This window comes from Lemur catta, chromosome 2 (assembly GCF_020740605.2).
Source record: "Lemur catta isolate mLemCat1 chromosome 2, mLemCat1.pri, whole genome shotgun sequence".
NCBI lineage: Eukaryota > Metazoa > Chordata > Mammalia > Primates > Lemuridae > Lemur > Lemur catta.
In genome coordinates this window covers 19247365-19271804 of record NC_059129.1, presented here as the reverse complement: position 1 = coordinate 19271804, position 24440 = coordinate 19247365, and the positions used below count along the sequence as shown (strand labels likewise).

Here is a 24440-nt window from a genome sequence, read left to right as displayed (position 1 = left end):
TAGAGATAGGTTGAGCCAGACCCTGAGTTCACCGAGGGCCTGTGAGGCCACGGAATCTGGGGCTGCTCATTACACAGCAAGGCGGACAGATGCACTCCCAACTGCAGACACCCCAGGCCTCGCCTTCAATTTCACAAGGGCGTGGGTCCAGGGAGGGCGGGGCGGAGAGTGTGGTCTGTGATGGGGTCAGCTTCAGGGCATGGCCTGTAAGGGCTGCCCAGAGAGGCCCTGGGATGCCCTGGCTGAGCTGTGCGAGCCCCTCTGCCCACTAAGGCCCAGCCAGCCCCTCCCGCCACCTGCCCCCTTCCCCTCACCATCCAGCGTGGGAAGAAGACCCCCTGGCTGAGGGAGTGCGGCAGTCACCTGGGAGGGCTGAGGGCCCGGGTCCCGAAACAGAGGAGGGGCTTCCAGACCCCCGACTCTCCTGCACGGTGGAAGGAGCTTCGGGACATGGGCCGATCCCTGAGCCAAGACTCCTGCCCTGTGGGATGTGTACGTGCCCAGTGGGCGCCAGTGCGGGAGGCGTGGGTGGTTAACGACCTCCCCATTTGCAGAAGGCTTTCTCCACCCGAAGCCCCGCCAGCCCCGAGAGCTTGTTCTGCGGTTTGCTTATGGCTCAGGGACTGGGTGTGTTTCGTTGACTTAGGGGATAACGTGAAGCTCATGTGCGTGGCTGGGGGCCAGCCCTGGAATCAGAAGCAGATCTGGTGCCAAGAGCTGCCTGCCCCACCCAGAAGTTTCCTTCCCTCGTGACCCAGAGGCAGGTCCAGGGCGGGCGCTCCCCTGCCAGCTGTGAGGATGCCTCCAGGGAGGGTTTGCCCACGTCGTCAGAGCCATGGCCTCCGTCCGTCTGCCCCTCCCACGATGTCCACGGCGGCTTCTCCCCTCCGCGGTGTGGGAGCCGAGCGTGCTGACTGCCCACCGGCTCCCTGGGACGCAGGACCCCCCAGGTGAATGGCCAGACTCGACGCAGTCCACCCACACGGTGGGATGTCATTCAGCCTCAAAAAGGAAGGAAACCCTGACACCCTCTGGCGTGGGTGGACCTTGAGGACACAGCTGATCACAAAAGGACATATCTTATGGGATGTCCCTTAAAGGAGGTCCCCAGAGGAGTCAAACTCACAGAAAGTAGCACGGTGGGTGCTGGGGGTCCTTGTTTCACGGGGCAAAGCTTCAGTCTGGGAAGAAGGTTCGCAGGTGGTGGTGACGGCTGCACAGCGCTGTGCGTGTCCCTGACGCCGCCGAGCTGCGCACTAGGCATGGTGAACACCGTGTTGTACATCTAGTGTGCATTTTATCACAATTGAACAAAACAACACTCAGCAGTGAGGCCGGGACGGCCTCTGCCAGCCCACGTGGAAACGGTGAGCGCCGGTCCTGCCGTGGAGAAGGCGGCCTGTGGGCCCCCAGGTTTGGGCCTCACCCAGCCTCCCTCCCCCCCAGTTCCCCACGTCCCTTGTGAGCCGTCGTCGGTGTCCTGCTCGCGCCTCGGGAGTGAGTTCAATAAAGCTTTGACTCCTGCTCATGCTGTTTTTGCCAAGTTTCGCTTTTTCACACCTGAGATGGTGCGTTAAGACTGCCTATTTGGGGGGCCCTGCTGCACCCCCGCAGAAGGAGTCCGTGGTCTCATTGGCCTGTTTCTTCACAGGTGAAATGGGGTGAGAGGTGGCTTGAGCCGGGCCTGTCTGGGAGCAGGGGTCGGGTGATGGTTTGGGAGGTTTGTCCTCTGAGCCGCGTGCCAGGTGTGTGTCAGGGGCAGGGGTGAGAAGGACCAGTGTTGCTTCCTCAGGCCCTGGGCTCTCCTGGGCCCCCACCCTCAGGTCCCCCCACAGGGGCCAGGAGGAGGACCGGGTCCTTCCCCAGAGCCCACTCCCAAGGAGCCAACTGGGGGTCTTCAGATAACAGCTCAGAAGGGCTTTTCCGCAGCCCTGGAATGTCCCCTCCTGCTCGGAGAAGCCTCTCCATCAGCTCGCTGGGGCGCAGCTGGGGCAGACAGGGTCTCCCTGCACCGTGTGCCCCCCGCTGGTGCTGGGAGAGGCTGGGGGCCCTGCGCTGAAGTGTCAGATACTCCAAACATCCGGGAAGAGAACAATGAAACCAGGGCTCAGTACCCGCCACCTGGCCCCTCCCCAGAAGCCTGTGAGAGGACACAGCCGAGCACCCTCCTCTCCTGTCACCCCTTCCCGTCCTCACAGTGACGGGGGCTCAGCAGGTCTGAGAAGCAGGTTAGGAAATGGGCCGCTCCCAGCCCAGGTTTTATTGTCCAGTTGCCCGATGGGGTCCTGGTCACTTGACCGCACCCTGAGGGACTTGCTGCAGCCCCTTCCTTTCTCCCCGAGGGCCACCTCCCCATGCACGTGGGGGCCTGCCCTGGAACCCTGGCAGGGGACCCTGTCTATCCAGTCGCCCGCTGTCCCACGTGGTCACCAGCACCATGGCCGGCACGCATCACGACAGTGTGGCCAGACGTTTCCATTCTTACCATTCGGTGCTGCGCCCAGCAGTGACCTCTGGGGTCCAGGGCTCCCTGCACGGAAGGCACCCCTTGGACTGTGCGTGTTCACCCGCATCACCTGATGCCCGATGCTGGAGGCCAGCCCAGAGCCGCCATGCGCCATGCCCACTGCACAGTGACGCGCCCTGGTCACAGCCTGTAGAGGTCGCCACCTCCACCCTGCCAGGCTCCTGGGCCAGCGGCCTGAACAGAAGCCGGTTTCACGGAGGGTTGCCAGACACGATACCAGGCCCAGTAAAGTCTGAATTTCGGACAGACACACAGTGTGTTGGGTACATGTGTCCGTTAGAGGCCCAAGTTCAGGAACTGTGCATCTTAGACGTGGGGGAGGACGGAAGCTTCGCTAGGCTTTGGGTACATTAGGGCCTCAGTTTCCCCATCTGCCCGAGGGTCCCATGAGGTTGACGCCCAAGCTCCGCCATCACCCCAGGTGGGCCCTGGATGTAGCGGGTCCTCCTGGTGGCCATCCCTGCCTGGCCCGGCTCCCACTGAGGGGTCTCTGGCCTCCCCAAGGTGGGGGTGGTGGTGCCGGACAGGCCCCCCCAGCCCGGTGCTGGAGGTTTGCCTGGGGCACCCCTGTTCCCCCACAATCCCCCACGGCCCCAGCTCTGAGGAGGCCAGCACGGGGTGACCCTCTGGGGTTGGGGCCTATGCATGTCCTCTCCCTCCATAGCAGCCACCACCCTTCCTGTGCTCGGCCGGCCCCTTGGAGGGATGTTCTCAGCCTGGGCACCCTGCAGCCTCCCGACAGTGCGCTGGTCCCGAGGCTGCTGTCACCCACTTCGCAGGTGGGTAGAGTGAGGCCCAGGTAATAGGTTAGCTCCAGGGCCCAGCAGACAGACCAGGGAGCCTCGGGCTCCAGCACCAGCCCTGAAGGAGCGTGTGGCCACGTGCAGGAACACACGGTTGGCCACACCTCCCTTTGCCTGGAGTGCCCGCAGAGGACCAAGGCAGCACCCAGTGACGGGGCTCGAGGTCCCAGCGCTGCAGATAGACCACCTCCTGGGCACAGCCCACGGGAGCTTCTGGAATGGGGTGGGGCCTGCAGGAGCCCCAGCTGGACCCCCAGGGCCTGGCCGGTGCAGGCCCACATGCCCGGGATGCCTGTCTGAGGCCGGGCTCTGGGTGGACGTCACAGTCACCCGGCCCAGCCGCCACCTGCCGTCTCCCACCCCTCCAGCTGGTGGGGAACTGGATGAGGTAGGGGGATGCAGCTGGGGTTGTGGGGGGCGCGCTGCAGACCAGGCACAGGTGGTCCGGCAGGGCCTGGCAGGAGGAGGCCTGGTGTAGCCAGAGGCAGCTGCTGATCCCCTGGGGTCTGGGGGTTCCGGAGATCAGTGAGGGGAAGGGAGCCCACCCCTGCGGGGGACCTGGCTGCCCTGGGGGAGAGGCTGGAGGGGGAGGGGTCTACAGTGCCCGGGGTGTGGCGCCTGGCAGGGGTCTCAGGAGGACCAGGGCCAGGGTGGGGTTGTCGGGAGGGAGGGGCACCCCCCCATGGTGCCCGGCTGAGGGCTGCAATTCCAGCCCCGACTGGGGGGCTGCTCAGGCCACAGTGGACGCTGTCTGCAGCCGGAGCTGCCTGCCTGGAAGATGCAGCCCTGTGGTTGCCACAGGCGAGCTGGGAGCCCAGCGAGGGGCCGATGGGGGCCGTCTGCCTGCCCGCCCATCCGCAGGGACCCGAGGAGCACTCCCGAGCTGGGGGGCCTGGTGCTGGGGGCCCGGGCCCTGGCGTTTGCACGCGGGAGTGACCCTAGGGCCTGGGCACGGCACACAGGGCCTGGGCCCGCGGCCGCATGGTGAAGGCCGTGGCGGGCGTGGTGTCCAGGGCTGCGGGGCTCACTCCGGGCGGGGGCAGCAGGCGGTACCTCTGGAGGAGGCCGGCAAACAGCAGGAACAGCTCGGTCCTGGCCAGGCGCTCCCCGACACAGACGCGGCGGCCTGCGAGGGAAACCAAGGCACGGAGTGGGGTGCGCTGGGCCTGCCCCTGAGGGCGTGGGGACACCCCCAGGGGAGGGGAGAGCAGCCCCTGCAGCCCCCCGCGCCCGGGGCTGGAGTCCTGGAGGCCCCAGTCCCAGGGCACCCGTGAGGGCCGCTGTACCTGCGGAGAAGGGCAGGAAGGCCTCGCGCTTCACAAACTGCCCGTCTGCGTCCAGGAAGTGGTCGGGGTTGAACTGGTCTGGGGTCTGCCACTGCGTCTTGTCCAGGAGCACCGAGGTCAGCAAGGGGATCACAGGCGTGCCCTGCGCGAGGAGTGCAGACAGGGCCCTGGGCTGGGCAGCTCCCGGCACAGCCGCCGTACCTGGTGTCAGCCCACATCACAGGTGACAAACCTGGGGCCAGGGAGGCCATGTGACCCTGGGACACACAGAGGGAGACCCCCAGGACACACAGAAGACCCCTGGGACACACGGTGAGGACCCCCAGGACTTACGGTGAGGACACCCCAAGGATACAGTGAGGACCCCCCCAAGGACACACAGCAAGGACCCCCTGGGACACACAGCGAGGACCCCCCAGGATGCACGGGCAGGGCCCCCCGGGACACAGCCAGGACCCCCCCCAAGGACACACAGAAGACCCCCAGGACACAGTGAGGCACCCAGGTCTGCAGCTGACGGGCTGGCACGAGGGCTGTGAGGCGGGGGGCTGCTGGCTGAGCCCCTCTCCTGCTCCCGACGGGGCAGCCCTGGCCGCCGGGCACCAGCCCCGAGGCTCAGCCTTCTCGGGCCCCCCCGAAGGGGAGACGAAGGCTCCCGCCCGGCCCCCCCACCTTGGGGAGCAGGTAGCGGCCCAGCTGGACGTCGGCCGCTGCGCAGCGGGGCACGTCGGGCAGGAGCGTGATGTAGCGCTGCACCTCGTGGAGCACGGCGCGCGTGTAGGGCAGCACGTCCCGGTCCTCCGGCCGGGGAGGCCGCCCGGGCCCCAGCACGCGGTCCAGCTCCTCCTGCACCCGGCCTGGGCAGGGGGTGGGCACCCGTCAGCGGGAGCCTGCACCCTCGGCCCGGGGGCCCACCGCGAGGGGCCTCACCCTGCACGTCCGGGTGCCTGGCCATCAGGAGGGCAGCCCACTGCAGCGTGGCGGACGTGGTCTCCGTCCCGGCCATGACCATGTCCAGGGTGCAGGCCACCGCATTGTCCTCGGCAAACAGGCCCTCAGGGTCGTTCCCCTGCAGAGGTGGGGGCAGAGCTCAGCTGGGGGTCCAGGCCAGCCCTGGGCTGGAGAAGACAGACTTGGCGGAGGACGGAGAGCCCTGAGAGCCCTGAGTTCTACCTCAGCCTCCTCCCGCGAATGCCCACTTCACAGATGAGGAGGCTGAGGCTCTGAGAGGCCCCCAAGCCCTTGGTGCAGGACGGGCACAGACCCTCCCCAGCCCTGTTCCCCCTGGGATGGGCCCTCCGGACTCCACACAGGCCTCTGAGGGGAACTCCAGCCTCTCCCACACCTGGCCCCGCTGGGTCAGGGCGTCCACGTAGCTCTGCACGGGGCGTCCCCCAGGCTTGAGGGGCCGCGGCGCTGCCAGCAGGGTCCTCAGGATGGCGCGGATCTCCTCAATCTTGCGCAGGACGGGCCGGTGCAGCTGCAGCAGCGCCCCGAGCCAGGGGTACATGTTGAACAGCTGGGGGCACAAGGACAGACGGTGGGTGGGGTGAAGGGCGAGTCCGGCCGCCAGCAGGTGTGTCCATGTCCAGGGGCTCGCGCTGCCCCAGGCTCCGTGCTGGGGGTGGGCACTGCCTCGCGGGAGGACCAGGGGCTCAGGGGACGCCCTCGGTTGTGTGTGTGGGGGGAGACATCTGGCAGGACACACCGGGGTGGGCCTGTGCAAGTCACAGTGGGCTGCCTGTCACCGAGCCCCTCTGTGCTCAGAGTGAGCGAGATGCGGGAGGGGAGGCGGCCATTGCTGTGGAACCTGCTGCGAGTCGCGGAAGAAGAGCGTGTGCCAACTTCAGCGCGGGGCTGGCACCAGCAGGTGCTCGATGAATGCCGCCGCCACCCGGCTACACCCAGTACGACTCGCCTCTCCAGGACGCTGGCAGTGGCCGGTGGCATATCCCGCATGTCACCTCTGTGTGAGGAACGTTCCGTTGCCCTGGCTGCCCCTGCAGAGCCACACGGAGCCCTGCGGCTCCCACCCTTGGACGGGGCCAGCCCGGCTCCCACCGGGAGGCAGGTCGCCCTGAGGAGCCGCGCCCCGCTGCATCCTGGGCCCGGCTGCCGTCCCCATCACACTGCAGCGGCCAGGGACCATGAGCTCTGAGCCCATGGCGACACGGACGTCACACCTGGACATGTACGCTTTGGCACATGCATAGCTAAATGTGGTAATGGCTAAAAATGCCAGAACTTTAAATTTTGAGGAATGAAATGTACATCCCGGACCCCGGGAGTTCTGAACCTCAGAAGGACCAACTCTTGTGGGTTTGGGGCGTTGTGAAGGATGATGACAGCCAGAAGGTGCCGTGGTTGTCAGAGCTGGGGCGGAGCGCGTGGAGTCCACAGCCCTGGGAAGAAACGCCTGCTCCCCACCCGCTAGGTTCCAGCAGGTGCGCCTGCTGCTGATGGGGGTGGGGGGAGATGGGGATCCCCTGCTGCAGAGCCCCCACTTCCAGAGAGCACAGTGGCTGCTCTGAGGCCAAGTGATGTCTGGTGGACAGATGGCAACCCTGAACTCGGGGCGCTCTCTACGGGGCAGGGACCTGCTGGGTGCCCCAGTCCTGCCTCCCGCCCATCTCAGGGCGCTCAGCTCCCGGTTTCCCCCCACCCGAGCCTGGGGCAGCGACCTCTCACCTGCAGGCCAGGGGACCCCAAGAGGACCATGACCTCATCAATGAGACCCAGCAAGGACACGAACACGGGGTCCCGGTAGTCAAAGCGCCGGCCGAACAGGAGCGCGAAGGTGACGTTGGAGGGAGCCCAGCCGAGCAGGGCCAGAGGGAAGGGCCGGCCTGCGGGGACAGACCTGGGTGGGTGGGGGCTGCGGGGAGCCCCAGCAGGGCCAGAGGGAAGGGCCCGCCTGGGACACAGTCCTGGTTATGGGCTCAAGAAGGGGCGTCTGTGGCCCCCACCCACCTCCGAAGCTGTCCAGCTGCCCCGCCAGGCACTTCAGCTCCTGCAGAACCTTGTCGGCCACCGGCCCCCGGCCCACGCCCAGGCTGTGCAGGGTGCGCACCGTGAACTGGCGGGCAGCCCTCCAGCGGGCCCCAGACGAGAAGAAGACGCCTGGGGGCCAGACAGGGTGCCCTGTGAGCCATGCCCCCCTCCCGGTGGAGCCCCCCGACCCAGTGGTGCCTGCAGGGAGGCACTGACCCGGGCAGGGGGGCCTGGCTGGGGCCTCACCCCATCCCCACACCCGCTCTCTGGGTTGGCCTGGGCTGGCCCTGGCCCCACGTGACTTGGGATGGGAAGACCCCAGCCCCTGGTCCCCGGGGCACGCGGCCTGTGTGGACAGCTGAGCTGGGCCTGCGCCTCCCCCCGGCAGGAGCCCTGCACACCTACCCCCGCCCCGCTGGATGAGCTGGAAGATGGCGATGGGGGGCCGGTCGGCCAGCGCCTGCCCCGTGCCCACCAGGGCCTCCCTCACCGCCGTGAGCCCCGTCAGCACCACGGTCCTCTGGCGCCCCAGGTGGATGGTGAAGACCGGCCCGTACCGTTCCGAGAGCTGGAGGACGGGCAGGGGTCAGGGTCACCCGGCAGCCCCACCCTGTGCGGGGTGGGGGGGGCAGGGAGGGGCAGTGTCCAGCCTGAGACCCCCAGCTCCTCCAGGGAGGAGGTGCCACCGCTGGCTGCGGGGCGTGGCTGGCGTGGGTTTTTCTTTCCAGCAGAAACTCTTGGGGGGCTCTTTAGAGCAGCAGGGTGGGGCCATCTGCTAGGGCGGCATGTTCTTGACTGCCAGGGTCTGTGCAGAGGGCAGGCCTGATGGGCCCAGCCCCCCGAGACCCCATGCCCTCCCGGCCCATCTCGGCCCGCGGCACCCCCAACGCACAGCAGAGGACAGAGCAGGGCCAGGCCGACGGGTGGGTCCGGGGCTCTGACCCTCTGGGCTGGGTGAGGACTCGGAACAGTGATGTCAGCCCGCGGAGGAGGGACAGGGCTCGGGCGCGGGAAGTGAGCGCTGCTGGGCACATGCACGCTGGACGTAGCTGGACTTGGACCTGGGCCTGTCTGCTGCCCCTGGGCCCCCACATGCTGGGTGGTGGCCTCAGGGGCCCTGGCACTGGGTGGGACCAGCGTCCCCGAGCCTGGCGCCTGCAGCTAGGTGGGGCCCAGTGGGCCTGTCCCAGGGAAGTGGGGGCTGCTTCTGTCCCAGCTGCTTCGTGGGTCATCCTCAGCTCCTGGAGGGGACCTAGGGGGGAAGCCCCCTCCTCCCTGCCTGGGAGAAGTCACCAGGCAGGTGTGCATGGGCGGTTCTGGAAACAGGAGCTGCAGCTGGGGACCTGGCAGGTCTCTGGCAAGGGCCCCAGAGACCAAATGGGGGCTGCTTTGTGGGGTGGCGCACTGTGCCCGTGGGTGGGGGGCAGGGCTGGGCCACTGGGGTGGGATGGGCTGCCCTGCTTCACCCCTGGCCAGCTCCTGGCTGGGGGACAGGGTGGCCTGCCCTCAATTCAAGCCCCAGAAGGGAGGGGCACCCAGCAGGCCTCCCCCTGCCCCAGGACACCTCTGCTGCCATCCAAGTTCTGTGTCCAGACCCCAGAGCACCTGCCCTCCCCTCTCTGCAGGCTTTTAGCAGGCAAATGCTGCCTCCTCCAGGGAGCCCTCCAGACTGCCGCTCTTCAAGGCTGCTCCAACCTACCTCCATCAGTGACTGGTCCTGCTGGGACACACGCAGCAAGTGCAGGTTCCCCACGAGGGGCAGTGGGCGAGGCCCAGGGGGCCATCGGGGGGCCGGGGAGGGCTTTCGGGCACAGGCGCAGAGCAGCCCCCAGAGCCCCAGGAGCCCCAGGAGCAGCAGGAGCAGGTGGGCCATGAGCACTGCGGTGGTGAGGCCCCAGCTCCCCTCCTGGGCCCCGCTGCCCTCAGCTGCATGGGGCCTCCCTCCAGGGAGGGCGCACCACGCCCCACCCACCGCCACGCCCCGCCCACCACCACCCCGAGAATGTGGAATGAGCAGTTTGCAGGCGCAGCCCCAGGCCTGCGGGGAATGTGGGGCAGGGACGGGGGCCACAAGGCCACCTGTGCTGGGGGCTCCTGCACCCCCATGGCTTGCCGGGGGGGCCCAGGGAGAAGGACACTGTTCTGTCCCTGACTTGGTTGGACCTGCCAGTCCCAGCCCCTCTGCCTTGGTCTCCCCATCAGAGCTGGGGCCCACAGGGCTTTGGAGCCCAGGCCTGGCTCTCAGGGAGGAGCCCCCACCCTCCCCAGGCTCTGAGCTGCCCCCGAGGGACCCTCCCAAACATGTCCCGAGTACATCCAGCCCTGCGCCCAGTGCCCAGAGGTGCCACAGACAGGAGTAGAGACCCCGGGGCCTTCAGCGGCTTTTCAAGGGCTGCTACCCGGGGATGAGGCCGGGTTCGGACACCCCCTTCCTTCTGTGCCCTGCTCCTGTCTCCTAAACCCTGGGCCGGGCTAGGGGGAGGTGGCCGCTGCGAGGGGCGGGCGGGCTGTTGGCACCAGAAGTGGCTGGGCCTGCTTTGTGCTGCCTGCCCTGACACGAGCAGCCCGACCCTGTCACAGGCGGCCAGGCCCCTCTCCCTCTCCTCGGGGCTGTGTCAGGGGGCCATCTGTGCCCCACACAAACTGCATAATGGAGGCAGCAAGTCCCTCTCCCCTCCCAGGTTTATCCCCCTTGATCAGCCTTGAAAGGAAGCCCCAGCTGCAATTGCACACCTCCTGTGACGGGGAGCTCACTACCCCATCCTGTGGTACAGCTGTGGGGCTGGGGCTGGGCGGCTCTCTAACCTGAGGGATCTCTGGGCCATTTGAGCTGAGCGCCTGGTACCAAGGTGGCTACTGGGTGTCCAGGCCCTGGGGGTTCTGCCTGCCCAGTAAAGTTCACTTCATTCATTCAGGGAGCACTTACTGAGTGCCTGTTGTGTTCCAGGCTCTGCCAGAAGCTAAGGCTACAGAAATTGGTGGCACAGGGATTCTAACAGGGCCAGAGGCAGGAAGGCAGGGGATACGCGTAGAGGATGCGGAGTCAGAGCCAGGGCCAGAAAGAGGAGTCAGGCTCTGCCAGGCTCACCGGGGAAGGGCATCTCGGCAGAGGGAACAGCATGCGCAAGGGGAGCTGGGTGGGCCACAGAGCGCCATCGGAGCCATGCTGGGGGCTTGGGCGGGGAAGGCAGGACGCAGGGAGCTCAGGGGTCCTGGGGATAGGGGTCCTCCTTCGGGTGGGAGAGGCCTGGGCACAGAAACAAGCCATGCTGGGCACGCGGCCCAGGTCTCGGTACTATCCACCCGGGCCGGCCCACTGGGCACTGTGCACCCCAGGAGCAGGCACGACCCCCGCCACTCACAGCTGTGTCCCCGTAGCTGCCGTGGCAAAGTACACACTGCCCTTACAACAATAGCAACGCAGCAACGCGCCCGCTCACAGCCCTGGAGCACAGGAGGCTGAGGCCACGGCCCCGCAGGGCTGGCTCCTGAGGGAGAATCTGCTCCAGGTCCCTCTCCTGCTCCGGGGCCATCCGTGGCCCGTAGCCACCTCGCTCGTCTCTGCGTTGGTCTCACGTGGTCGTCCTGTCCATGCTGCTCTGAGCCTTCTCTTCTGTGTGAGGACACTGGTCCTTGGGTTGGGGTCCACCCTGATCCCAAGACAATCTCATCTCGAGAGCCTCACCTTAGTGACATCCGCCATGACCCTGTTTCCAAGTCAGGGTCCCATTGCAGATCCCGGGTGACATGTCTTTGGGGGCCACAGTTCAACTCACTGCCACATCTGGCCGAGGCTCCCGTGTATGGACACGAGTGTGGGGTTTTCTCCATTCAAACAGATAACACGCACACGCACATGCACACACACATGCACACACACACACACACACACACACTCGCACGCACACCATGAGCCTCCCTCCCCCCACTGTGCCCTTCCAGAGAGAGCTATAGCTGCGCCCGGCTATGGGGGGCATTGTTAAAAACAGCTTTACTGATGTACAATAAGCCGCGTGTTCAAAGTGTACCATTTGGTGAGTTTTGACATATGCATGCACCCGTGAAACCTTTGCCACGATCAACAACGTAGTGAACACTCTGTCACCCCAGAGTTCCCTGGTCCGCCTGTGTATTTCCTCCCTCCCTTGGGACGTGCTCCGTGTTTTATTTTTAACGTATGCTCCCGGGGAGTAGACAGAGACCTCCTCCGACTGCTGCCTGGTCCGTGGGTGTGGCCAGGCATGCACGTTTACGTTGATTTCCATCTTAGGCTGTCACAAAACATCCTGCTAAAAATATCTGCGTGCATACTTCCTGGTGCACAGTTGAGCAGAATGCCGTAAAATACATTCCTAGAAACGGGATCACCGAGCCAAGGGGTTGCTCCTTTGTAAACGTCTGGTGGACATCCAGCACCCTGCAGACGTGTGCCTCGCCTGGTCCTGGTTGCTCAAGCAGGAGCCTGGGGGGGTTGTTCTGATGAGCCATGATTGGCCAGAGGCCCAGGCCTGAGCGATCGATCCCGGTGGCCAGGGGCCGTGCAGAGCAGCTGGCTCAGGTCACACCTGGCCCGAACACCAGAGGTGGGGGGTGGGTTCCCCCAGAGGGGCTGGAGTCAGAGAGACCTGGTTCCAAACTCAGCCCTGCACCTGTTAGCTGTGGCAGGCGGCAGCTTCCAGGGATGGCCGCAGCAGAACTTCCAACCACATGCTGTTTTTGTATAATGCAACATTGTTCTCCTATTGAGAGGAGGGGTCTGTGTTCCTGCCCTTGAATCTGAGTGGACACTTGTGACCACAGTGGAGGCTATCCTATGTGACCTCTGAGGCTGGATTACAAAAGGTGGTGCAGCTTCCACCTGGTTCTCTGGGGCACCTGTGCTCAGGCCCAGCCGCCATGCTGTGAGGAAGCCCATGCAGCCCGTGGAGGGCCACAGAACTGTGCCGCGCTCCCAAGCCACAGCCTGTGCCGGCTTGCCAGCTGCGTGACTGGGTCCTCCAGCCCCGCTGGTGCCACATGGAACTGCCTCTACCAAGACCTGCCCAAACGGCAAGTTCACGAGCAAAGCAAATGATTGCCGTTAACCTGGGGGGTTCATCATGTGACTCACACCCTGGCTGTAAAATCCTAAGCAGGGGTTTGACCCCTTTGAGTCTTGTCTTCCTTTCCCTGTGTGTGGGATAAGGAACGAACTGGGTTGGTTCATCCAGAAACTATTAATCGAGTCCCTAAAGTGTGCCAAGCACTGTTCTAGGCTCTGGGGACGTCGTGTGGAAACTGCCTAGCATATACGTGGTTTAAAGAAGGTTCCTTCTCCACTTTTCATATCTGTGAACTGCAAAAAGAAATTCCTTCCTCTTCAGTCCCAGCTAAGATCTTGTATACATCAATAATCATTTGCCAGGGAACGGTCCGTTAAAAGCTAGCTGTCACCTCCAGGTCACAGGGCCCGGGAGGCTTAGGGCGGCCTCCAGGGAGGGCCGTCCTTTCCTGCGGAGTGGCCTCAGCTGAGCGGGAAGCTGTTTGCCATGCGGTAAAAGTTGCTGTTGTTCACAGCCCTGAAAACATTAATGAGTAACCCTGTGTGCAGGCCCTGGTTCCAGCCGCAACACGGCTGTTTGTATGACAAGAACAAGGTGCAATTTTCCTTTTGTAGTTTTAAGTGGGTTCAGAGCCCCAGGGTGATAAAAGCCCTGACAACCTGACAGGGATTTCCAGCAGCCCTGGGCCCTCCCTTCGGGCCTTGGCAGTGAGGTCCCCCCTGCCTGGTGGTCCACAAACATTTGGTGCCCGACGGGCTGGCTCTGGGCACGCAGATCAGAACCCAACCGGGACGCCTTCTGCAGGAGGGCGTCTGCGCCAGGCTTGAAGGGCCGGCCCTGGGGTGGGGCTGTTAGGACTCCTTGGAGGGCACTTGCCTTCCAGCCCCTCTGGGGAAGTTGCTTGAATTGGCTCCTCCCAACACTAGAAGCAACAGTGCTGTTGGGTCACTTCAGGGGCCGGGGGTGGTGAAAGGGTTTGTCCAGAGAGGCACTGCGGTGGCTCTGCGGTGCTGGGGACCTGATTTGCGTATTGCCAGGGCCTGGCACTCGCCTGGTGCGCGGCAGTTGTTAAGTGGGCAGGCGGATGGATGGCAGCTCGTGGTGCTCCAGAAAGGCTAGTGCTCCGTCATCCAGCTGAAACTGGGGCAGGGTGGGCAGGGGGTCCCCAGGGAACAGTACCGGGCAAGCGTGGGGCTTCACTGAGCCTTCACAACAATAATAAGCGAGTGCCAAGGGTGTCACTGTTTACAATACACTTTTATTCTGTTACAGGTTGAATTGGACCCTCCCATTCTATGATGAAGCCCTAACCCCCAATACCTTAGAATATGACCTTTTTTGGAAACAGGGTTGTTGCAGATGTAACTAGTTAAGACGACGTTATTCGGGGGTCCTAACCCAGCATCACGGGTGTCCCTATGGAAAGGGGACATTTGGAGACAGGCACACAGGGCACCCGTGGAGGTGGAAGCAGGGATGGGCGGTGCTTTTGGAGCCCAGGAGCACCAGGGAGTGACGGCGCCCGCAACGTAGGCGACAGTCCTGGGTCAGACCCTCCCCGAGCCCACACCTGGGACCTCCGGCCCCAGAGCTGAGAGCAAGTTTCTGGTGTTTGAGCCGCTCAGCCGCGCCTGGGCGAAGGTACACTCCATCCCAGTGTAGTTCTCACCGGGCTCCGTGAGGACGCGGAAGCCAGGCCCCGGTGGCTGTGTGTCCTCGGGCGACCTGCGCAACCTCTCTGAGCCCGTTTCCCCATCCGCACCGGATGGCGACTGGGCTTCTGCCGCCGGGTTGCTGCGAACGTCCGAGGGGACAAGAGAGCACAGGGCAGCGCCTGCCCTCCTCGGGGTCCTCGGGGGCCTCCGGGCCGGGCGGGGCGGGAGTCCCGCAGGGCCACGAGACGGAGGGGATGGGGCGGGGGCGGGGCCTGCTCGGCGCTCGGCGCTCCCGGGGCTGCTCGGCGCTCGGCGCTCGGCCGGCCGCCCTGCGTACGCTGCGCGTGGCGCTCTCGGGATCGGGCGCCGCAATCATGTCGACCGCCATGAACTTCGGGACCAAGAGTTTCCAGCCGCGGCCGCCGGACAAGGGCAGCTTCCCGCTGGACCACTTCGGTGAGCGCCGGAGGGCGGCGGGCAGGGTCGTCCGTCCGCGGGCCGCGCGCCGGGTCTGGGGTGTGGTCGGGGTGCGGGTTTGTGGGGGTGCAGGTCTGGGGTGGTGTGGTCTGGGGTGCGGTGTGGGGTGCGGCTTTGTGGGGGTGCAGGTCTGGGGTGTGGTCGGGGTGCGGGTTTGTGGGGGTGCAGGTCTGGGGTGTGGTCGGGGTGCGGGTTTGTGGGGGTGTGCAGTCTGGGGTGCGGTGTGGGGTGCGGGTTTGTGGAGGTGCAGGTCTGGGGTGCGGGTTTGTGGGGGTGCAGGTCTGGGGTGCGGTGTGGGGTGCGGATTTGTGGGGCTGCAGGTCTGGGGTGAGTGCAGGTCTGGGGTGCGGGCTGGGGTGCGGGTTTGTGGGGGTGCAGGTCTGGGGTGTGGTCGGGGTGCGGGTTTGTGGGGGTGCAGGTCTGGGGTGTGGTCGGGGTGCGGGTTTGTGGGGGTGCAGGTCTGGGGTGTGGTCGGGGTGCGGGTTTGTGGGGGTGTGCAGTCTGGGGTGCGGTGTGGGGTGCGGGTTTGTGGAGGTGCAGGTCTAGGGTGTGGGTTTGTGGGGGTGCAGGTCTGGGGTGCGGTGTGGGGTGCGGATTTGTGGGGCTGCAGGTCTGGGGTGAGTTCAGGTCTGGGGTGCGGGCTGGGGTGCCGGTTTGTGGGGGTGCAGGTCTAGGGTGTGGTCGGGGTGCGGGTTTGTGGGGGTGCAGGTCTAGGGTGTGGTCGGGGTGCGGGTTTGTGGGGGTGCAGGTCTGGGGTGCACCTTTAATTTTTTACTGGGCTGACTTTACCTAAACATTGTAGATTTGTTTTTTCCAGCGTCGTGTTAAGCACGTTTCTGAAGGAAACAAGTTTTGAAAGGAAAAGTAGCACAGTTCTTAAGGCTGCTGTGTAGGTGCATCGTGTTCCACTTTTAAAAGAAGACACTGTTTTCATTTTCCTTCTAGGTGAATGTAAAAGCTTTAAAGAGAAATTCATGAAGTGTCTCCGAGACAATAATTTTGAAAATGCTTTGTGCCGAAATCAGTCAAAAGAATATTTAGAATGCAGAATGAACAGGCAAGTACAAGCTAACAGTAAGGACTTCCACCCCACTTCTCCGACCAAAACATTTTCTTTCCCCAAAAGGCTGTTGCAGGAGGCCTCATCATATGAGGCCTGCGGTTCAGCTTGTGCTTTTTTTTTTTTTAATTTGTTTTTCCATGTGTCTGCACTTTCAAACAACTTGTGTATTTCAGAACTGTAGAAATGTTTGCCCTTGAAAATGAGGCTTAGCAGATGAAATTGTCCTAAAAGCTGTTGAGCAATCTTGGGAATCTTTTCTTGAGTGACAGCATTATACATGATTGCGTTCCTCAGAGCATTTTCTTTCCAAATTTGGGTGCTACTAATCTGTCATTAAGGTTTCAGAATTGTACAGTATAAAATGCTCACTGAGCTAACAACAGACTGAGGGTTGTGGGCCTGCAGTTTATTTCTTTCACATTCTCAGACCGTAAAAATATGCACTGTGTTGTTTTGTTCCACATAGAGCTGTTTGGAATGTGACAGGGAGGACAATAGGTTATTTAGGACAGGATGAAAGATGAGTGATTCTTCCTGTCTTAACTAGAATTCACCAGAGCTCACTTTTTTTTTAGTTGATATACATGCAGAGACAGAACACCCTTTTAAACAAAACAAAAACATTTCTAACTATGATCCATACAGCTTTTACTTAAAACAAGAGCTATTTTAAACCTTAATACAAAAAAACATGTAATGTATAGTTGTATAATGGTGGTAGGAACTTTTATTTTTGCTTTTTGAGGCCATAATTAGTTCACTAAGGAATTCAGTCTTCAGACAGCCTTGTCGCTCCCGAAGACAGGTTGACATTAACCAGTCCCCTTTGAGCTCTCTTTTCATTTTCCCATAATGTTCTCAAACATTTCCCTCAAGGAAAATCTCTTGTACCTTTCAGGCCACACCTGTGTGGGGGGGATTATCAGCATGGACATTTGGGACTGTAAGGGTGACGGGCCCTCTTGGCAGTGTGGCCCCCATGAGGTTCTTGTTTTAAGAGCCACTTCGGGTCCTGCCCTTACCATCTTTAAATAGTGTGTGAGTTGGAACCACATGTTTAAATTAGTGCCCAGATTGATGAATCTTTAGGAAACTGAAACTAAGAGAATTTGTTCTTGGGGCTGCCAGGCTTTAGGGACAGGCGTTGGAGTTGGTCTCTGGGTGTGACCGTGTGCAGTCTCCTGCCTCTCTGGAGCTCGGTGTCCTGATCCCGGGACAGTGAGGAGAGGATGTGGGTGCCGCTACCTCTGGTGGTTTCGCTGATGGGCCAGGCAGCCTGGAGGGCCAGGTGCGGGGGGCGCTTCCGATGTGGTTGGTGTTTTGACTGTAGAGTTTTGGTTGGGTGGTGGATGCTCACGAGAGTGGTCAAACGCAGAGGAGTGGAGGACAGCCTGGCACTCAGTGTCCAGATCCCACACGCCTGCTGCTTCACCCCCCACCCCGTTTTCTTCCTTCCTTTTTTCCTTCTGTACTGAAATCCCAGACGTTGTTTTACCCCCACTTACTTCCATGTGCATCTTTTAAGAAAATGGACAACAGTAAAGTTTTCAAAGTCATCTTGTGAGGAGTTGGACCATGTTGGCCTGACATGAGAGTATGTGTGTTGTAGATGACCGCACTTTCTCATAGAAAAAATTAAGATTGGGCTTCTGGCAACCCAAGTTGTTGGCAAAGACAATGACGCGTGCACATATGAGCTAAGATCTTAAGCCACTGTGATAATTTAGAAGTTCGGTTTAGGTCCCATCCTGGGGAGTGGGCGGGGCTTTATGACATGCGCTGGCGGGGTGTCTGCACACCCACCGTCACAGAGTGCTCAGGCCGGCGCCAAGCAGCCCCCTGGGGAATGGTGACGGGGCCCCGACTGGGTTGCTGGGAGGGTGAGGGAGATCGTCCTCAGAAGGCCCCGCTCGCTTGAGGGTGAGTGTCGGTGAGTGTTCGTTGTCATTATGGTTGTCCTAAGAATATGGGGTATATAAAAATTCAGTTGCACTGGATCATGAATTTAATGCCTCAGAAATGATGTCTCAGAGAGACCCCCCTCTCTGTCCCCGTGTGCCACGCATGTAAACTGGGCTGTGGTGTTGTCCTGGCCAGCAGAGAGTGCTCAGAGGCCAGTGTGTGGCCGTGTGCCCAGGGGACGGCAGCAGGGCGGCCACCGTCTTAGATTCTGCCCTCTGGGCTTGCAGCTGCCGTTCCAGCCCACAGGCCTGTGCAGGTGAGTTGGGACACTGTGGCCTTGGGTCTCTGCAGGCCTGACTCGCCACCTTGTCCAGAGCTTTTCTTCATCTTTCCGACATGAAGGGATCTTCTCAAGTAGGCGGGACCTACCAGGTCTTGTGGGGGCCCAGAGTAGCACGATGGCACCGGTGGGGCCTCCCGGGTGCCAGGCCCCGGGCTGGGAGTTTCATGTTAAATCCAGAGTAGGCACACCAGCTCACACCTGCGTCACGAGAGCACAGAGGTGGCGCCGCTGGCTGGCGTGTGCCCAGGGCCGTGGCTGGCCCGAGGCTGCGGGAATCCGGCTGCAGAGTCACCACCAGGCAGCTCGGGCGGCCTCTCTGACACTGGTGTCATCCCCCACTCCCCAACGAAACAAACCAACAAGGTCCTCTGCCCTGGAATGTGAGCCCTGGGGGGCAGGAGAGGCGGGAGGCCCAGCAGGGCACTCAGTGTTGGGCGTCTGGGTCCTTTTGGCTGTGACTAAAGCCACACAGCGGAGGCTGGCACACAGGTGGTTGTAGGAAAGGGGCCATCGCGTGGGGTCGGTGGGTGGGGCGCTGGGCCGTGCTGCCCGAGCCAGAGTGAGTGGAGCCGCGCGCCCTGGGTCTGAATAGCAGGGTTACAGGTGAGGCTCATGAATCATTAAACTGTGGCTTCTGCCCTCCTGCCCCCTCAGGTGTGTCCTCATAGCTATCTGGCAGCCAGGTGTGAGGAGTTCTTAGACTCCTCGCCATTTGTGCCCAGTTGGGCTCCACCCTAGGCCCTGGGGCTCAGGCCCTCCTGTGTGGACACGCACTGTGCACGTCTAACCCTGTCTACACCCTCTACGGCTGTCCTGAGTCTGCAGGTGCACACCAGCCCCAGCAGGGCAGGCTCAGAGAGCCCCTCGGGCCCCCGGTGCTTGGAGTGTGGCTCTGGGTGCCAGGTCCTCGTGGCCCCGTGGGAGGGGTGTGGCCCGAGGGCCTGGGCCAAGGGGTCTGCTCTCTGGGGTCTGTTTTCCCAAGAAGTAAAGTGGAGATGACAGGAGCCCCTGGGTGTGGGGGCAAAGCGGTGGCCTTGCGGGGACACCTGCCGGCAGCCCTGTGCCTTCTGCCCTGACATCTCCCCATTTTTTTTTCTAGGCAACTGATGGCTCAAGAGTCATTGGAGAAACTGGGATTTGGAGATTTGATAGATGGAAAATCAGAGGCGAAAAATGAATCTTGATGAGAAGAGCCCTGGGCTGTGTTCAGCGGTCGCCCAGGTTGGAGGACATTGCCACCTCCTTCAACCCGAGGCCTACGTGGCTGTGCCCCGGCGTGGGCCTTCAGGTGCCGTGAGACGCTCCCGTGGAGTCCAGGCGGACGGTCCCATGGAGACGCCTCGTCACTAGGGAAGAGGCTTATCTTGTGAAGCTCCCCAATTAATTTCAAGTTATTACTCCTTTTAGATCCTCGTTTTCCCGTCAGGGAGGGGTTTGATCCTTAACCCACACGTGGGACGGGTTCCCAGGGAGGCCGCAGTGGAGGTGCGGCCGCAGCGTGAGTCTGTCGGCCACGGGGACCTGGGCCCTCGTGCGGTGCTGGGTTTGTTTGCAGCACGGAGCAGCTTTTCAACACCAACGTGCGAGATGTGCACAGACCTCGGTCTGCTCTGTACACGGAGATTCAGAAAATAACCTTTCCCTAGCACAACGGGCTTCCTTTTTGTACTCATAAATATATATGCCAATTCATTTCCTTTCTTAAAAAAACAAAAGGAGAGTACAGAAAAGGAAGTGAGAAATCACTTGGCTTTGGACATACTTGACTTCTTGATTTTTTTTCTGGTTATGCCTGAATACCAAATACCTTTATAATCAAAGGGTCATTTTCTGATCTGTATCAGACTGTATTTAATAAAGCTAGATATTTAATTCCAGTAACTCATTTATTGTAATTGAAAAACAGAACGTCAGTCTGTTTCCACTTAGCTTACACAGGCCATCTTCTGCATCTCACTCTGACAACCCACACTTCTGTGATGGCCAGCGCGCGCCCGGGGCCCTCAGAGGATGTGTCTGGCCAGTGGCCTTGCCGTGCATGGTGTCGTGCTCGGGAAGCACCGCGAGGATGGCTGCAGACAGGAACTGTCAGTGGGCAATAAGGTTAGTGGGCGGAGTGACGTGAAGCGGGTGCCTGCCGAGTCTTGGGAGACCCTCAGGGTGCCCAGTGTTTACAAAGCAGCAGGGGTGACGTCCCCGTGGAGGTCGCCTTGGCCAGAGGAGCTAGGCTGATAACGCAGCGTCATTTCTAGTTTTCTTGCCCAAAATGGGTGATCGGAGGAGACATCAGACAGACCCAAACTGAGGGACATTCTACAAAACAATCGCCAGTCCATGTCAGCAGTGCTACACGAGATGTTCTTTGGGGAAGCTGGTCTACAAACTCTTTGCTAGTTTTGCAACTCTTAGGAAGTCTGAAATTATTTTGAAATGGAAAGTTAAAAAAAATGTTGTATGGAACTCTTTGTAGTTGAAATTTCTGTATACAAAATTAAGTAAATTCTTATTTTGAAATGAATTCAGTGAATTTTTTATTTTTTTGAGACAGAATCTCGCTCTGTTGCCCGGGCTAGAGTGCTGTGGCATCAGCCTAGCTCACAGCAACCTCAAACTCCTGGGCTCAAGTGATCCTCCTGCCTCAGCCTCCCAAGTAGCTGGGACTACGGACATGCGCCACCATGCCCGGCTAATTTTTTCTATGTATAGTTTTAGTTGTCCAGCTAATTTCTTTCTATTTTTAGTAGAGACAGGGGTCTCGCTCTTGCTCAGGCTGGTCTTGAACTTCTGACCTCGAGCTATCCTCCCGCCTCGGCCTCCCAGAGTGCTAGGATTACAGCCATGAGCCACTGCTCCCGGCCGAATTCAGTGAATTTCAAGTGGGGCTGATGCAGACATAAATGGTTTCACCAGGTCATAGGAAAGGCAGTGACATGGCCCAAAGACAGTGCCACTGTGGCCAGTGGCTCCTTCACAGGGAGCAGCGGCTTCCTGGCACTGCCTTTGGTTTGCTAGGCCTGAGCTGCTAAAAATGCGATGCCTAAGAGTCCAGGCATCCTGTCTCCCTGCCATGAAGTAATTCTTGGTGGTTCATCATTGTAGAGAATTCATTTTACTTCTCATGTGCACTTGTCATGATAAACCAATAGCCTTGTCAGAAGGTGCCCAAGGACAATCTCCAGAACATTTTCCAAGTGTCCTCGGGCATGAGATAAACCAGGAAAGTCACAGTCGCAGGCCTAGCCCCAGAGTGGCCTTCCCGGGAAGGTGAGGACTGACCCGGACGCCTGAGGAGCCCCTCCCTGGCGCAGCTTCTGCAGCCCCTGGGCTGACGAGCTGGGCCTCGTTCACACAAGCCTTGGGAGAGCTCGGGGCGTGCGACGTGGTCCTCTGCCCCAGCTGGGGCTCCCTCTGCGTCACCGGCCTGTTCGAGTCAGATCCTCCCTGAAGCTCCCCGTGTCGGCTGCCGGTTGCTGCTGTAACAGACGGCGCAAACTCAGGCTGAAAGCAGCACAGATATATTTCATACGACTGTCCTGGAGGTCAGAAATCTAAAACGGGTCCCCAGGACCGGTCCCCTCGGGAGGCTCTGGGGAAAATCTGCCTCCCCACCTTCGCCAGCTTCTCGGGTGCCTGTGCTCCTTGGTGGGTGGCCCGTCCCCCTGTCCTCAGCCAACAGCACAGCACCTGACACTCCTGCTTCCCTCATTACAGGGACCACGGTGATCGATACTCCAGGGTGGTCTCCCCATCTCAAGACCCTTAACGTAATCCCATCTGCAAAGTCCCTTTGTCATGGAAGCTGCCATATTTACAGGCTGCAAGGATGAGGACAAGATGTCTCTGGGGACAGCATTCTGCCACCAGCACATCGGCAGCAGTTCTCAGAGGGGCCCTGGAGCAGCAGAGGGTCCCCTGGTCTGAGGCCCAATGGCCATTGCAGAGCTGGGGACCTCAGGTGTCCCTGAGGGAGTTAGGCAGCTGCAGGGGACACGGTGCTCTCGGGGCACTGCGCAGGCTTCTTTGCAGTATCCACAGCAACCAGGTCGTGGGTGGGATTTCCTCAGGGCTCAAGTTCATTAAATAAATCCCATCTTTTTCTGAGATCTTTGGCGCTCGCTTTGCTGCCACTTCTTGCTGGGAAATGACACAAAGAATGGCTTGTACTTAATAATAAACAGGAACAGAAAATGTTTAAAAACAGCCACCGCATGTGTAGCACGATCCCCGTTCTTGCAAGGTGCTTGTCCGTCTAGACATGTCCTGACTTCGCACAGATATGGAGAGAGGTTTATAACACTGCACAGCAACGGTCAGCGGTACCCAGGTGATGGCGTGTTTGCGGGGATGTGGCTTTCTTCCCTGTGTTTTTCTTTATGACTGTATTTTATAACAAGGATGTATCATTTTTATAGAAACAATAAAATCATTAGTTTAAAAAAACCTCATTGTGTTGAGTTGTAATTTTATGTCTTCTCTAAGTGACAAACCTATGGTTGTAATTTTATATTGTCTATGAATCTAGCCCGTCAGCATATTTCTCCCGGTAGACACCGTGCTGGTTTTTGTGTTGGGACAAGGCAGGGCGCTCGCTGGTTCCCGCAAAGCACGCGGAGCGGGTGGCGGGGCAGGCGTGCTGTCACATGCGGGGTGGGAGGGGTCCAGCTCAGCTCCCTGCAAGGGAGGCACCGGATCGTGTCTGTCAACTCTCGTTCCCCAAGGGGGAAGCCTCAGCGTGGTCAAGGACTCGGCCCTCGGGAAGCACCAGGTATTGGACGTGCTGCTCCCTTCGCCCGGGAGGCTGGAGAGGAGGGACAGGCCACACACAGGGCTGCTCTTCACCCGAGCCGCCCTTCCACAGCAGTCGTCACCCGACAAGAGGGACACCTGTCTTTGATGTGCACCATCTCACCCACCTTGTGCCTAAATCAGACCTTCTAGTGATAGTAATATATTTACGGACAAGAAAGCAGGAGTCTCATTATTGCAGGAAACACTAAAGCACTTTCTATTAAAGCCACAGAACAGGCCGGGCGCGGTGGCTCACGCCTGTAATCCTGGCACTCTGGGAGGCCGAGGTGGGAAGATCGCTTGAGGTCAGGAGTTCGAGACCAGCCTGAGCAAGAGTGAGATCCCGTCTCTACTAATAGAAAGAAATTATATGGACAACTAAAAAAAATATATATATATATATATATAAATTAGCCGGGCATGGTGGCGCATGCCTGTAGTCCCAGCTACTCGGGAGCCTGAGGCAGAAGGATTGCTTGAGCCCAGGAGTTTGAGGTTGCTGTGAGCTAGGCTGACGCCACGGCACTCTTATCTGGGCAACAGAGTGAGATTCTGTCTCAAAAAAAAAAAAAAAAAAAGCCACAGAACAAGTGACTTTGTCATAACACTGTGAATTAGGAATCTCCGGTCTCTTCTGGAGGAATGAAATCAAATTTCACAGCTCTGTGCTGAGACTACAGAGAGAGGAGAAGGCCCAGAGGGCAGAGAGGTGCCTCCCGGGGAAGGGCCCGGCCTGGTGCTGGCGTCGACCCCGCCGCAGCTGGGCTGCATCAGCTCCGTCCAGCTGGCGGCCGTGGAAGAACATTACCCGCCACTTAGTTTCATCAGGGTAAACACGCATCACCTAACTGCGCCCGGGATGCTCGACGTGACGCGCCGAGGCGTTAAGAAGCCCCTAATTGGCAGGGATGTGAGGTATTGATGGGTTTTCTTCCTGGAGCTGCGGGGAGGCGTGGGCAGCGTGTGCTCCTCACCTGTGACCCTGCTCCCACTGCTGCCGCGCCGGCCCACGTGGGCTGAGACGGCCTGTCACGCTCAAGTCGAGGCAGAGCGGCACAGATTCTGCCTTCAGCGGTGTAGCCAGTGCCCTCTGATGACTCAGACTCTGGAGGGGTGAAACGACCACCTCTGAGGATAATCATCGTCCCAGCGGATCTGCAGGTGAGTCCAACCTGTGCCCAAGGCCGCGCAGAAAGCCGTGGGCATTTCTCATCCAGAGCAGCTGGCTCCCTCGGGCTGGGACCGTGACTGGTCCAGCACCTCCAAGACGCTTGGCGCCCGGCAGACTGTTTACTCAAACACTGACAACAAACAACAACACGGCCAAGCAGCGTCGCCCTCCCCACACAGAAATCCGAGCAGAGAGACAAAAGCAGAAACAAGCCCAAGCCGGCTTTCCTGGGGCAGGTGCCAATGGAAAGACCCTGCCCGGGGAGCCCCGTGCCAGCGTGCAGACAGCGCAGGTTTGTCAGGGGCCAGCCTTGAACTGGGTGGCGTGTGGACGTCCTCGTGGGATGGCAGTGTCCCCGTTCATAGGGAGGCTGAGCTGTGCCTTCCCCGGGG

General features: G+C 60.7%; 2 protein-coding genes across 2 annotated transcripts; one reads left to right on the top strand and one right to left on the bottom strand.

Annotated features, from left to right (window-relative positions):
• Positions 1–4268: 4268 nt before the first annotated feature.
• Positions 4269–9480, bottom strand: LOC123632545 (cytochrome P450 2W1). Its single transcript, XM_045542942.1, has 9 exons — positions 9307–9480; positions 8013–8175; positions 7587–7736; positions 7305–7462; positions 5962–6135; positions 5547–5685; positions 5289–5473; positions 4617–4758; positions 4269–4456 (listed from the first exon to the last, which is right to left on the bottom strand). The coding sequence occupies exons 1-9, from the start codon at positions 9478–9480 to the stop codon at positions 4269–4271; spliced, it is 1473 nt and encodes a 490-aa protein (XP_045398898.1).
• A 5137-nt stretch (positions 9481–14617) lies between these two features.
• On the top strand, positions 14618–20607 carry LOC123632544 (cytochrome c oxidase assembly protein COX19). Its single transcript, XM_045542941.1, has 3 exons — positions 14618–14760; positions 15727–15838; positions 19189–20607. Exons 1-3 carry the CDS (start codon positions 14679–14681, stop codon positions 19271–19273), a joined length of 279 nt encoding a protein of 92 aa, XP_045398897.1. The 5' UTR covers positions 14618–14678; the 3' UTR covers positions 19274–20607.
• The last annotated feature ends 3833 nt before the right edge of the window (positions 20608–24440 follow it).